At 52.4% G+C, this 14,939-nt stretch overlaps 1 protein-coding gene across 1 annotated transcript; it reads left to right on the forward strand.

Annotated features, from left to right (window-relative positions):
• On the forward strand, positions 1-14,602 carry STX6 (syntaxin 6). The gene is made up of 8 exons (XM_063344561.1): positions 1-119; positions 2,468-2,637; positions 3,244-3,338; positions 5,121-5,183; positions 7,426-7,548; positions 8,890-8,996; positions 10,612-10,706; positions 12,283-14,602. The coding sequence occupies exons 1-8, from the start codon at positions 85-87 to the stop codon at positions 12,357-12,359; spliced, it is 765 nt and encodes a 254-aa protein (XP_063200631.1). The 5' UTR covers positions 1-84; the 3' UTR covers positions 12,360-14,602.
• The last annotated feature ends 337 nt before the right edge of the window (positions 14,603-14,939 follow it).

The following is a 14,939-nucleotide window of genomic DNA, read 5'->3' on the forward strand; positions in this document are numbered from 1 at the left end:
GCGCGGGGCGTGGCGGCGGGGGGGGGCGTGGCGGGTGGCGGGCGGCGCGCGGCGGCCGGGGCGCGCGGCGGCGGCGGCAGCGCCATGTCGATGGAGGACCCCTTCTTCGTGGTGAAGGGGTGAGCGGCGGCCCTCGGGGGACGCCCCGCGCCGTGGCGGCTGAGGGGAAGCCGGGGAGGGGCCCGGGTGCTGGGGGAAGCTGCGCACGGCCGCCCCGCAGCCGGGGAGGCCCCGGGCGTGGGGGGCGGGGGAGGGGTGAGCGGCGGTCGGGGGTCTCCGGAGGCGACCGGGGAGGGGGAAAATGGCGTCCCCGTCCCCCCACTTCTGTGGCTGAGGTGAGCGGGATCTGGAGCGGCCCCGCTGCGGTGCCCGGCGTCGACGACCGGGCCCGGGAGGCCCCCGGGGCGAGGCGCTGTGCCGGGCAGGTGCCGGGCCGCGCCCGGGCCTCCCCGCACGAAGCGCTCCCCGCTCTGCCGGCCAAGGAAACGCGAGCTTTGGAAATGCCCCCTACCCCCGCCCGCTTCGCGTACGGGGGCGGGCGGGGAAGCGGGAGGTGCAGCTCTGCCTCGGCTGCAGGTGCGGCTGCCGGCACGGTGGGACAGCCTGGGGACAGCCTGCCCGGATGTCCCCGCGGCTGTGGGTTGGGAAATGTCGCCCTGCAGCTGGCAGAGCGGGGCTGGCTGGTTCCCGGGTGGGATCCCCGAGGGGCCAGGGCCACCGTGTCCTGGCTGGAAGATGGAGAAGAGCAAAGACCAAGCTTTAGAAGAAACTGCAGTGTGGACGGTGGCCATGAGAGGAAGCACACAGAGAGAGCCTAAACAAAGGCAAACACAAACCAAAGGTGGTCGAGGCAGGAGGAAAGAAAAATTGTAATTAATAGCGTGAAAACACCTTAGTTTCTAAAAACTACCCGGGGGCCACCTTCAGTTTCTGCTGTGAGCCAGTCTCCTACCCCCTGTCACAGTGAAACACCACTCAGGAGCAGTGGAGGCCCTCGTGGGGAAAGCCCTGTGAGCACAAGAGGTGTGGGAAGGGATGCTGGTTCACACAGGGAAAGTGAATTGTTTTGCCAGGTTGAATTGGTGCTAAGGGGAAAAAACGTCCTGTCAAACTTTCCGGAGAGGTTCCCGTGCCATGCGGGGAAGGGCTGGGAGTAGAGAGAGGATGTGCTGCTGTTCCCAGCGTTAATTATTACCCAGCAGGTTGGGGTGGAAGGGAAGCCTAGTGGAGGCTGGTCCATGTTGGGTTCAGTTTGCTTTCCTGGAGTTCATAACTCCTCCCATCAGAGGATATCCAGCTCTGCTTTAAATTCCTGCATGTGGGTACTTCCCCAAGTCTGCCCGGATGGAAAAAAAAGTCCAAAACCCTTCCTAGCAAGTAGTGGAGGGAACGAAGCTCTAGATCCTCAGTGTGGGCTGCTGACTTTAGGGCACTAGATGTGGCAGACTCGGAGCCGTGGGCATGCGAGAAGAGGAAGGGACATGTGTCAAGGTGCCAAGAGACCGCAATTTAGACAGCAAAGTTGAATACTTCAGACCACAGTGTAACATAAAGAGAGCTACAGTTCTGGAACCCCTCCAGGGTGTGGGGCTCAGTTCATCTGTCCTGGTCTTCCCCCCGTGATAACCTGCTTTCTTTCACTGGGGATGAACACCTGCATCTTATGTGGATGCTGTGTGCAAGCTCTCGGGCTCCTAGCGGCCACCTTTCTTACCAGCAAAGTCTGCTTTCCCCTGTGTCCCTCATCCTGGCTTCCCATGAACCTGGAGGAGTGGTTCAGGGCTCAGGACTGCAGAGCCTGTAAATGTAGATACCATGACCCAAACTTACAGACCCGCTTGCCCCAAACCATCAAAGCAGCATTCAGTGCCGTCAGCAAAGCCTGCCTTCCCATGCCTTGAATGCACTCGTCTCCAAAAAGCTTAGAGCAGCAGAAAAAGCTTCTGTACCCTAAGCCAGCATAGTAGAACTGTGTGGTTTTTTTGCGTTAAATTAAAATAAACAGTGCTGCACTCAACTGTCTGCTTGGCTGTGTTGTGGGGACAGTTCCTGTAATTCTGTGTGCCCTTGGGGTATCTCACCTAGGCAGTCAGGAGTCTTCAGAGGAGAGCTGTTGAGAGGAATGTGAAACATTAATTGCCAAAGAGCAGCCTTGTTCAGATGCTCTGCCCTGGCGTGCCTGTGTGACACTTGGCAGAAACGTCCCCTAAAGAAATAGCTTCCTTCATTAATAGGTGACCTGTAAGTTGTCGTTGCTCAGCACTTTGTGCTGCAGCATGACATGGGATTGCCTAGCAGGTAGGGCAAATCTTTATTTTATGAAATAAAATAAAAAATGTTTGAAGGAAAGGTGTTTGGGAGAAAGCTGGGCTTCCCTGCTCAGCTGGACATGGGGCTGTCCCACTGTGACTGCTGCAGAACAACTGATGATAATCCCTTCACTTCTTTTTAATCACCCTGGCTGCAGGGAGGTGCAAAAAGCCGTGAACACTGCCCAGGGGCTCTTCCAGAGATGGACGGAGCTCTTGCAAGATCCCTCCATCGCCACAAGAGAAGAAATCGACTGGACCACTAATGAGCTCAGGAATAACCTGCGGAGCATCGAGTGGGACCTGGAAGACTTGGATGAAACAATTAATATCCTTTCTGTGGCCCTTTGGAGGTAGGGGCCTGTGGTTCCTAGGTTGTACTAAATAGCCAAGTAGCAGTGCTTGCCAGTAGTTGCTTTTTGCAGAAATCAGGACTATTTGGGATTGAATTTTGCATTTACATCGGCTTTTCTCAAACTGCAAAGGAGAAAAGAAGGCAAATATGTTCAGCAAAAGGATTTTTCTTTTGCCTTTTTGTTTTCCTTTTGACAAGGTATATTCTAAGATGCTTTGTTCTAGAAAGCCTATTGCGTTGTATGAATTTGGATTTCTGTGTAGTCTGTCGTACTCTAGGCTGGCTTCCAGAAATACTCCTTTTCCCTTGTGTTCCTCTGAACGCTCCGGAAAGCGCTGCACAGAGAACCAAAAAAATGCAGGAGAGAAGCCTCACACTGGTGCGTGTGCTGCACAGTACGTTCCTGCCATGCTTTTTTTTCCCTCCAGTGTTTCCTACTTTGCTAATCAGATTTTGGGAAAAGGCACGGTGCAATGGAAAGCTGCTGCTTGGTAGAACCCTGCTGAAGCACGCTCGGGGTTTGTGTATCTGTGTGCGTACCCAACACCGATAACGGGGACTCCTTGACTCGCTGCCTACGCATCGTTGAGGCAAACCCACGGAAATTCAACCTCGATGCAACAGAGCTGGGTATCAGGAAAGCCTTCATCACGAGCACGCGGCAGGTGGTCAGGGTAAGGAACGTGGACATGTGGTGTGTGATCCACACTCACCATTCCACAGAAGGATGTGATCATTCCACAGAAGGAATGATTAGGTGGTTAAAAAAGAGGAAAACTTGTGGCCATTTCCATGGTGAAGTGGAGAGCAGAGAATAAACCTGCCACCTGCTCTCTCAGCCTTCCTCCTCTTCCTCACGTGCTCCCTCCTGGGGCTGCCCAGAACGGTTTGTGAGTGCAGGTGCCCCATGGCTTACCCTCCTTTTCTGCTGCTGCCCCTTTAGGTCTTCACACCTCTCTTGTAACAGGGAGCCTGGGAACCTGTAGAAACTGGAAAGAAAGAGTAAAGACCCCGCTGCGATGCAGGGGAGGCCGGAGCCTCTCTTCAGAGTTGAAGGAAGTCGCAACTGTCCTGTGCTTTTGTCGCGCTAGTTTTCAAAAACAGAGAGTGCGCTTTGAACGCTGACGGTTAAAGCCTAGCGTTATTGACGTGGCGACTTCAACTTCCTACTGCTACAAAATAGTCCAGACAACCACTAGATTTATTTTTAACTTGAGGAAGGTTGTTTTTATTTTTTTTTTTAGTTTAAGCTCACCTCCTTAAGCAAAAGGAGGATTTTAACAACTTGGTAGTAATGAATAGAGAAGAAACATCTTCCCAAAGGCTTCACTGCCTGGTAACAAGCCGTTAGTTAGGAAGTTTTCTCCCTATTAATAGCTACGCTGAGTGGAGCTTAGTTTCTGCTGTCCCTCATGACTCTGATATCCCTCCTTCACAAAATGCATTGCTGTGGCTGGCAGCAAGTGTGTTCCCCTACCTGCAGTCCTGTGGTCTGGAGGTTTGCTGCGTGGGAACTGATCCTAAAACCATGCTGGCCCTGGGTGGCAGGCATGTGCTCGCCGCGTTGCTCTCGGTGTAGTCTGCTCCCCAAACAAGCAGGATCAGGCAAGCTTGCCTTGTGGTCCTCTTTTCCTGGCTGAAAACTGCTGGCTAATGGGTTTTGGAGCAGCATCTCCTACTGCTAAATGAAACTCATTAGTGACATTATGCAGCTGACTTCAGTTTCCATGGGGGAATTTGTGATGTACAGCAGCACCTACATTAGCTGGTGAGAAGTAACCAAGGGGGATCTGGTGCTCTTAGGTGATATATTGCACGTCTCTGACAGTAAAACATACCTAAATGTTCTGGTGACATCAGAACTGTGCTGGTGGATCAGCCCCCGCTAGATCACATTGACTGCTTGCTAATCTGCCCTATGAAAACTAGATTATGTTGTGGTGGAGAGCCTTCTGTGGCTGGTGATCTTCTACAGGAACTTAGGAGCAAAACTTAATTGATAAAAGAGAAAACACAGGCACAGTCAGAAAGGATGGCCACAAGACAGGAAATTTATCTCATCCTATGCAATATAAAACCAGACGCAACTGGGAATGAAATGGAGGGGGTTGCAGGCTTTCAAGACCTTGAAGAGCATGACTTTTCCTTACAGTCTATCACTGAGAACATTAGTTTAACGTTATACAAATCAAAGTATTTCTGGCTGTAGTGGAGCAAAATGAGTAGTAAATAAGGAATATTTTCAAAATATCCCATTGCCGTTGATTCTAGTATTAGTAAAATGATGAACTGTGGTGAAGCTTTCTACAGTATCCTTCCAGACTCTTCAAAACTGTACACTTTCAAAGAAAATCTCCCTTCCCTCACTTCCCCTTAAAGAAGCCTTGCAGCACCCTGAAACTGCCTGTCACCTCAAATCCAACGCTGACATACTACTTCTTTTGTTGAACTAACAGGAAATGAAGGATCAGATGTCCAACTCCTCCATGCAAGCGCTGGCTGAAAGGAAAAACAGGCAGGTAAGAACCAGAAACAGGCATGTTAAGTGAATGTAGTGGTTATTTGGAACTTAAAGGAGTGAGGAGGATTTACCAGCTCTGGCAGCTAGTGTCTTAAGGTATGTGTTAGGTGAAACTTCCATTTTCACTTTGAGGCCCCACGTTGTAAGGTAGAGCGTATAGCGTTGCTCCAAACTGCGTAAAAGCTGTAACTACAATATATATCCTGTCTGTAGTTCATCCCCTTATAAACTGCGGTTTTGGGAAGGGGCTTGCGTGCTGCAGCAAAGCTGTGTGTTTGAACTGTGTCTGTTTTGCTGACCTGAGAGTGCTGGTTCTTGCAGGCACGTTGCTGCCGCCCTCTTCCAAGCCTGTCTCTCAAAGCAATAAGTCAGCACTCGCCATCTGTCTCTGTCTTTAGATCTGGTTGTGTACAACTGTCAGCGTTGCATCATTCTGCAGAAGGGGGAATCTCCCTCCTCCTCCTCGGAGGGGAACAGAATCCATGTCAGTGAATGTAATCCTGTGCTCTGCTGTATTTAGGAGCCAAGATGCTGCAATATCCTTTCACACAGCTGCCTCTCGTAATAGTTAGCCATGTAAGATGATGGAAGAAGCTCAAGGAGTCTCAGGTTGTCTGCACTTGTAATCTAAGGAATAGAAATAGATGCAGCTTGTGCCCCTCCCCAGCTGACAAGGAGGCTGTAAGGAGATCTCAGAGCTGACTTCCAGAGCTGCCTCAGTAAAAGTTGGTGTGCGTTTTGGACAATTAACTTATCTGGCTGCATCAGTCTTACCGCTTGTGGCAAAAATGACAAACTGCAACAAGCTACTGAGAAGCACAGAGCTGATTCCTGAGCTTGTTATGGGGTTAATTGACGTGCTTGGCAAACACTTGAAGAAGCAAAGTCCCTTACACCCTTGCTCAAACAAGTCTGTAGCTGTCTCTGCGTTTCGCTGCTTTCCTTTGCGTGAAGTTCCTGCTAGCTGCAGGAGGCCATATGGCCCAGCTCGCACGGCAACATCTGGTCAGGAAAACTGACTTCCCCTTGCCGTCTTCCTCTCCCTTCCCCAGCCCCTCACCTTCCCTCCAGACTGCGAAGCTTGTGCTGGGCTGCCCTGCAGTGGCTTTTCCAGCATGCCTCTGTGTCTGAGAGGCTGGCTGGTGGCGACATAACCCTCACAGGCTAAGGCTGGCAAACAGAGGCCTTTCTATTGAAACTGCAGCAAAACTAGTGCACCGCATTAAATAGTAGTTGCGCTTGCCATAAACTGGGGAGAACCAGGAGTTTGCTCAGTGTCTTGAGGGCAGACAAAACCAGATGTCCATCAGCTTTCCTCACCCCTCCTTGATCCTTGGAAGGCAGATGAACCGTAGAGACTGTCTTGTTTTTAGCTTGCTGGAGCAGACTGGTCGTTGTCTTGCTGTTCTTCGCAAATACTTGTTCATCCTCCTCCCACCCATGACCAGAAGCTGCGAGACAGTCTCATTATGACTCGGCCTTGCCTCCACACTCGTGGGCAGAGCTCCCTAACCACCTTGTAGTGCCGCAGGGTGCAACTCCTCACCTGCAGGCTACATTCATTCTCCAGCACTTGTCACTTGTGTTATACCCCTTCCGGGGACCAGCCTTACTCAGTTGGAAAGCCACATCTCTGCTGGCTTTGCACAAGCTTCTCTCTTCAGGTTGTAGAGCAGGTAGCAAGTGTAACCTTGTATGCTGGCAACTAAACAGGTAGCCTGAATCAAAGAACATGAGCATACCAACACTGCTGTGGTTATATTTTGCAGTTTTACTGTCAGCTCAACTGGTTAAGTACTTTATCCAGACCCTCTTAAGCCCCTGTCATCAGTAGGACAGTGTTCAGTTCGAGCTGTACATCTGTTAGCACAATATATCCGGATACTTCCCAACTTACATGTTCTAGCACACAGTGCGGCCTCTTGAGCAGACCTTTGCTAGTCCTTTGTGTGGTGCAGACCTCCTGTGTACACACCAGCTGTTGGTCGTACTCCAGCTCTCCTCCTGCTGGAAAGGCATATCTGCAATATCAGGCCACAGAGACTTCCCAGGCTGGCATTTTAGCATTGAATTGTTTTAGTTTGTGGCATCCCTCTATCTGAGTAGCAGCAGAGCAGGAGGAAAAGGATGCTGTATGTGTGTGTACAGGAGTATTGCCTCGTCTGCCTTCCCACTACGTGCTCTAGACGGGCTGTGAACAGACACAAGGGTGTTGCTAAGGGCTCTCTGCATCTGTTTAGGCACTCCTGGGAGAAAGTGGGAGTCAGAGTTGGAGCTCTGGACCTGACAAATACAGCCGCCTGGACCGGGAGCTGCAATTAGCAAATTCACACTTCATCGAGGAGCAGCAAGCTCAACAACAGGTAAGGCAGCTGGCACCATGCGGACTACATAGCTTTGCTTGCCAAACGGGTGCCAGGGGGATGAGATACGGCCTGCAAGAGCCAAAAAAAAATAATCCAGTCCTTGGCTGGTCCGGATCCAGGAGCCTGACAGCCCTCCTCTTTGCTTGCAGCATATACCCGTGCATGCATTTCCCGTACAGCACAGCTTTGGATGCATCTTGGCACAAAAGTTTTAACCCTTAAGGCTTGGGTCTTCTGCTCAGTACAGAAGCAAACAACATGATCTGGAAGATGCAGTGTGCTAAGCTTTAATACTACAAGGGTTGCTGAAATCCTTGGAGGAGTAGAAACGTTGCAAACAGAAAAGAGCCCGTTTCTCTTACACAACTTCCCCTGGTTGAAAAATTAGCTGATGTTTGCTGTTGTTGTGCGCATCTTCATCAGAACAGGCTAGGAGCAGGAGCACGTGCCTGCTTCCCTTTTCCTGCCTTTGTCAACATGAGATTCGTGAGAAAGCCTGTGCGAGGGCTTTGTGAGAACCCCTGGCGAGGTGCTTCCCCGCCACCAGGGGAATTCATCTGGAGAAGTGCCCAGGCAGCGTGCAGACCCCCGTGCAGCAGCCCACCTAAACACAGGCCTTTAAACAGGCAGCTTCTTGGAGGTGGCAAACTGCGCTAAAGCTCCTTGACCCTTGATGCCACCCCGGCTTTCAGACAAGTTTTACCTAGTGACTCTCAGAAGATAAATAGATTCAGAAGTAGGTAACTAGGGTAAATCTAATCCTTAGTGTGACTGTGCCCTGAAAATGACTTAAATCATCGGCACACCTATTCCTTTGGCACATTTGATGCCAGGCTTGCTATTTTTAGCTGTAGAAGCTGCAGCAGCCTTTTACTCGCTTTAACCCCTTGTTAGCTGCAGCATGTTCCAGATTGCATTTCCCAGCCACAGCATCAGCGTGGCTCCCTGGTGCCCGCTGCTGTACCTGCTGTGGGCAGGGGGGCTCGTGGAGGTTTTGATGGCCAGCCCCCTGTGGCTTTCAAGAGTCACTTTAGCAATGGGTGCAGCAGGGAAGGGAGGGGGCATGGCTGAGCTGAGGCTGGATTTGCACGGATGACAGGAGGCTGCAGCCTGCTGTGCCATGGGGATGCCATGTCGGGGAGGCTTCCCTGCGGCTGTCACTTCTCCAGCATTTCTTAAGAATGCAGTCCTCATTCCTGGTGGCTTAGGTCTCTGCCCAGGCCCCACAGCTGATGTTGGCCAAGCAGCGAGAGTCTGTCCACAGGATTGGCTGGCTCTGACCCAGCTGTGGGAGACAGCAGACCTGTAATTGCCTGTTTCCCTTCTCTTTGGCCCCAGTTGATTGTGGAGCAGCAAGATGAGCAGTTGGAGCTGGTCTCTGGCAGCATCGGGGTGCTGAAGAACATGTCCCAGCGCATTGGCGGAGAGCTGGAGGAGCAAGCAGTGTAAGTGTGAGACACAGTGCCGAAAGCACAGTGTGGGGCTGGCTGCAGCACAGCTGGAGGTCGTCACACCCATATCTCTGCCCCTGTTAGGGCCTTTGAATTTACTAGTCCCTTAGGCAGCCTCTCCTAGCCAGCCTTTGATTTTAGGCAGTGAAAAGCATTTCTTACTGCAGCCTGCAAGGATCCAACCACAGTCCTGTTCATTTGAGAGCCTGGACCTAGGGCAGGCTTAGCCGCCAGCTTACCTTTCCTTCTCTCTCCTTTTTACACGCTCCCGCTAAGGCCCACAGTTAGCTCCTTGGCTTCAGGCAGCCAGCAGAACCGAACAGATGAGGGAGGGAGATGCTGTGTAAAGGGGATGCTGGTCACTTTCCCACTCCATAGGATTTTGTGCTGCCCCTGGATAACTGCTTGACCCGGGAGTTCTCAGCTCCGCCTTGCTGCTCTGAAACAGGCAGCACAGAGCTGCTATTCATAGTTAAAGCTAAAAATAACCCTCACCCATGCAAAGGGTTAAAGGGTAGCTCACAAATTTGCATCTATCATTTACATATAAATTAGATTTCTTTCTCAGTTCTTGTCCTTTGCAAACAAGTGCATAAAGTTTCCAGTAACGCAGGCTAACAGCTACCACTTCCAGAGAGGTTTGAAAGGTTTATTCCTAAAAACCCTCCTTGTTTGGCTGAGAGGAGTGTGGAGGGCTATGTCCCTTGTGAAGTAATGTCATCTTTGATGGAGAGGAGGAACTTCAAACCTACCTCCTGTATGAAGTCTTGCAGCATGAGAGTCTTCTGCTCTCATAGAACCAGATCAGTGTGGTGTGTCCGTTTCCAGATCACCACATGCTTGCTAGACGGTAGCAGATAACTACTGCAATGAGGTTTTTACAACTCTTTCTTTTTCCCCACTGAATGAAGGTTTAACAAGTGCCCTAGAACTCCAAATGAAGGAAGCTGTCCTTTTAAACTTAGTAAGCTTCAGAGTCCCGCTGTCTGGAGATGATTGGATTGGTACCTTGATTCTGGATGTGCTCCTTTCTCTTCAAATGGGTTCTTGACATTGACAAAGCACAGCTTCAGGAAGGCTTTCACATTCATTAGAGTCACTGTGTGGAGGAATTAGAGGAGTAACTTCCATTCAGAGCTTAAAAGGCACCTTAAAAGCAATTGCAAATCTCATTCCTGCTTGATACATGACTGGAACAAGATTTTAGCTTCAACTGCAAGCCCTGAACAAGAAAAGAGGTTTAAAGTCCAAGCTGGCATCTAGATCTATCTAACCAGTCACTGCTAATCACAGATTATAAGTGAGACTTTCCTCTTAGAAGGAGGAAAACCCCTACTCCTCACCTTGCAGGGGTGCGTAGAGCTCATCCATGAACACACAGTGGGGACCAGTCCAACAAGAGTCCCCACTTTCTACCAAAGGAGAGCTGCTGCTTCAGCAGGTTTTTTCCCGCCTTAGGTGCTTTCAGCAAGCCAGGCCGCGTTCATTTTCCCTGCCAGTATGTGACGGGCTGATCACGTCAGTGTTTTGATCAGTGTGTGTGAGCACGCTGAGAAATCCCAAAAAGATGTGTCACTTGCTGACGAGTGCCATGTTTCTCTGCCCCCAGGATGCTGGACGACTTCTCCCATGAGTTAGACAGCACTCAGTCGCGGCTTGATAACGTCATGAAGAAGCTCGCCAAAGTGTCTCACATGACGAGTGGTAGGTCTTGGGAAGTGGGATCCAGTCCTGGAAAGGGAGAGACAGGCCCTCGGCTATTCAGGCTGGGACGCTACGTGCTCCCACCCACCGACAGCCATCCCAAGCCTGAGCAGAGGGGACGAAGCAGCTCTCGGTGCTTGAAAGAGGGGGAAGATTTCCAAGCCCTGCAGCTGCTCCTGCCCAGACACTGCTCTGCAGCCTGTCCTTTGCTTTTGTTTTATTTACAGATGCCTTTCTATTTATGCCGCTACTGCCGCGGTGGGAAAATCCCCCTCTAGGTGATAGGAGGGGAAGCTCTGCAGCCTCCTGCTCTGCTGCAGTTTCCCAGGCTGTCTGTGGAACAAAAGCTTTCAAGGTGCCATAAAACACTCACCAATGAGTGTGGCTTCCCCCCACACCAAATGCTTGCCTGCGACAAGCCCCTTTCCAAATCCCACCTGCCCTTGAGCTGCTGGTGCCTGCCAGCCCGCAGGCCTGTTGTCGGTCAGATATATCTCTCAGCTGGCGGAAGAAAGAGGCGATTTCTGCACCGAGGGGGAGGCTGAACCCACGAGAAAAGTCCTTATAAGGCTGTGCCTTGAAGCTGGTGGGCTGGCGGGGTGCCGCGGGCAGAGCAAACAGGAAGCCCGGCGTGCCTGCCGGGAAGTCCCCCGCCGCCGGCTCGCCTCTCTGAGCGCTGGCAGTGCGCCCAGCAGTCCCCTCCTCCGTCACCCCTCTCCCATGGGTGCTTGAGTAGCTCGTGAAGGCAGCAGCAAGTCAGGAGGAGAAGTGTTCCTGCTCAGAAGGATTAGGCTGGCGGGGGGATTTATGAGGTTGTGGAAATACGGCCCTAGAGAGACCATTTGTAGTGCTGAGAGTGCTTTTGGGGTCACCAGTAGCCCAGTGGCAGCGCAAACACTGTCAAGCCTTGCGTATCTCCCCTTTCCTCTGGGAAAAACGCGTCGGTCATTGCAGTGCGCTTCTGAGAGTTGTGAAAGAGCATTTCTGCTGTCCCTGGCATCCCATGTGCTGGGGCTGACCAGGAGGGCTCTTCCCGGGGTAGCTGCTTGTGCCCGGGAGTTGTGGGCTGCCTGTAGCCGTGGCCATGGACAGATAGCAGCTCTCAGAGGCGATGCAGCATTGAGCTTCTGCAGAGCATGCACAGGCCCGGTGAGATGTAAAGATGTCCAGGGGAAACCTCATTCCTGGCAGAGCTCTTTTTTGGGCAGCTTTCACCACATCGCTTGTTGTTCCTCTAGCAAACAGGTTATTCCACGAACGAGCAGCAACCCAGAGCAGCTCTCTGCTTGTTCCTCCCGACTGCTTTTGAACCAGCTTATCGAATGTGTTTGAATTTGGTTGGGGAAAAGCCTCAAAATTCCCACAGCTGTCCCCCAAACCAGATGTATCCTGGAGGAGAAATGCTGTCACCCTGTGGGCTGCAGCGGGGCATGCTGCCAAAGGAGCTGCTGCTTTGGCCTTTTATGGCTTCTTTAAGCTTGAATTGGGCTCCTAGCAGTACACAGCGAAGAAAAGCTCTCCCCCGATTTTCCTTCCCTGTGAAAGCAGGAAGACTGATGCTTCCTTTTCCTTCCAGATCGACGGCAGTGGTGTGCAATTATCATCCTCTTCGTCATCTTGCTGGTGGTGCTCATCCTGTTTTTTGTCCTGTGATGGACTGAACTTCTTCGGACGCCCCCTCCCCGCCCCCTCACCCCCGTAGCACGGGGAAACGAAACTCTCACCGTTTCCGTCCGCCCACAGAGATCCCAGGCAAGAAAACCCGCACTCAGCTCTCACCATTCTCCTCTGAGGATCACGGCTTGGCTCCGCCGGCGTCTCACCTGGCCCGGGGAGAGGTGGTGGAGGACTGGAGCTGCCTCCTCCCCCGGCATGGTGCGATCTGGACCTGGGCTCCAGGTCTGGACCTAGGCAGCTGGAGGGGGACTTGACCCCTGCGCTTCCACCCGGTGCAGGTAGGAGCCAGTTGCAGCAGTCCTGAGCTGCCTGCGGTCGGATGCGGACACAGAGCAGTGAGCCCTGGGGAGGACGGGACTGGTGGGGTGGTGGTGGGGGGGAGGAAATTAGTTAATTCACTGAGCATTACAAACCGCATTGCCAGCCTAAAGCATTACCGGGAGGAGCGGTGGCGTGAAACCCCACGCTGCCTTCCTCCCACGGCCGCCGACTTGCCGCCCAGACACCCCGGTGAGGCTGCAGCAGAGTGTTCACATCCACCGCCCCTCGGCAGGAGCTTACGCGCAGGTGAGCCGTAGGGTGTAGTGTCCTGCCGTCAGCCGGCCAGGCACAATCAAGAACCCCAGAGCTTTAAACTTGGGTTGATGCGCGCTGAAAGCTGGCAAACAACCGTTATCCAGAGAGTGAGTTTCTTAAAGCTTTTAAAATTGCCTCCCTCGTTATACAAGCCTCTAAAGCTCATTGACTGATGCTTTCTCTGCCCTTGTATAACTGAGTAACTGCTTCTGTTTAACAGCTGCTTCCCTTTGGCAAGTGATTTGTCAGGTCTAAAATAACTTATTTTTTTTAAGGAAAAAAAAAACAAAACAAAACAAAGCTTGTAAAGATTTTTTTGATGACCGTTCGAGCCACATTCTCTCTCTGGGTGCACAACACGCATTAGCAGAGGAATGGGGGCTCAATTATGTATTTTAAGTGCATATAAACTTGTAAATAGGATGTCTTAATCTTTCCCAACTGCTATTTTTTAGACACTCTGTTGTAAGCAACCAAAAGGCAGGCGATTCAAAGATAGGTCGTGTTTCTGTATTACTGCCCTTTTGTTACCTTTGAGTTGTTTGTCACTTGAGTTGTCTCAGCAGTGTCGGATTAGCCTAGTTGTCTCCCTCAGACAGTGAATTAGGAGGGAGCCAGGTGGTCGATACCAAAATGTGGTGAAGAAAGCTCACCCTGGCAGTATTACTGGGGGAGAAATGCAGATGGGGGTTTCGTGCTGCAAACACCGATGGCAGGATGTGGGGTGGCTTCTTCGGGAAAGCAAACCCGATTTCTTACTAAAGCCTGCTCCCACATTTAAGTTGCAAACACCAAAGGACTTGGGACAGGCTGGCTTATGCCTCCCATCTGGGTCTCAGATGGGGCTGGGGGAGGAAATTAATTGGTGCTGACGCTAAGACTTCTGCTAAAATAGCAAATCGCGCCCCCCCGCCGCCCCCCAAAAATCGTCCTCCCCAAGTGGGAAGCTCGCCACCAGACGGCTTTACCTCCGGGATGCTTATCCCAGACCGAACACTCCTCCCCAGTGGGTCTGTGGCTTCCTTCAAGCGGCTGTGTGACCCCGCCGCAGGCGCCGGGTGCTGACAGCCGGCTGCACCGTGCCTTCTGCAGCCGGGCGCCGGACAGAGGGGCGAGATCAAGCTCCCTGCCATGCCTGGGTGGGTGCTCCCGTCGTTAACGCACACGTGCCCTTAGCGCTAATTATTTCAGCAGTTGCTCTTTATCCTTGCGGAGCACCTCATTTCTGTTGGTTACGCTGTAAGAAATACGCAGTGTCCCCTTTCCAGGGCTGGCTATCGCGGTGTCCGTGCGGCTCCTTGGGCTTAATACCTCTCTGAGAGCAGGTTTCCTGGGAGCGCGAGTCCGACCGGGGAGCGGGGCTTGCCGTTGCCTGGTATTTGCCCACCTCCGATCCCTGCGTTATTTTCGGCATGGTTGTGCATCCTCCGGGAATGACTCCTGGCGCTCCGTGCGGGACCGCTCCTTCATTAGTCCGGCATACTGCCGGAGGGTGGCCCAGCTGCTGGTATCACCGCAAGCCACCAGACTGTCTTCAGTCCCTTTTCCTGTGTACAGTTGCTTTTTCTGCTGTTGGTGGTGCCCCCTCCCTTTAACATTAAATAAATGCGTTGCTGCTGCCCAGCGTGGCACAGCAGAGATCACCGGGCGTTCTCGCCGTGACCCTTGCTCGGGGACAAGGTGGGGGGGCGGGGGGGGTGTCTCCTGGCGCTGGGTAGCAGGAAAAGCTCCCACTGGTATCTGCCTGGCATCACCCTCCTGGCTTGTAAGGCATAAGCATCAACTGCGGTTTCTGGGGTCCCCTCTGCGCCGCAGGCAGCTGTTGCCCAGATGTGGGGGCACTGTTGCGGCTGGCAGGAGGGAGCCATATCCCACCCCTACCCCAGTGCAAGCGCCTCCTCCGCTTGCCGGAGAGGTTTGTCCCTGTGCCGCTGCTCCTGGCGCCACAGCATCAGTTTCCCCTTCCGTGGCAGGGAAAAA

The sequence above is a fragment of the Chroicocephalus ridibundus genome, chromosome 8 (genome assembly GCF_963924245.1).
Source record: "Chroicocephalus ridibundus chromosome 8, bChrRid1.1, whole genome shotgun sequence".
NCBI classification, from domain to species: domain Eukaryota; kingdom Metazoa; phylum Chordata; class Aves; order Charadriiformes; family Laridae; genus Chroicocephalus; species Chroicocephalus ridibundus.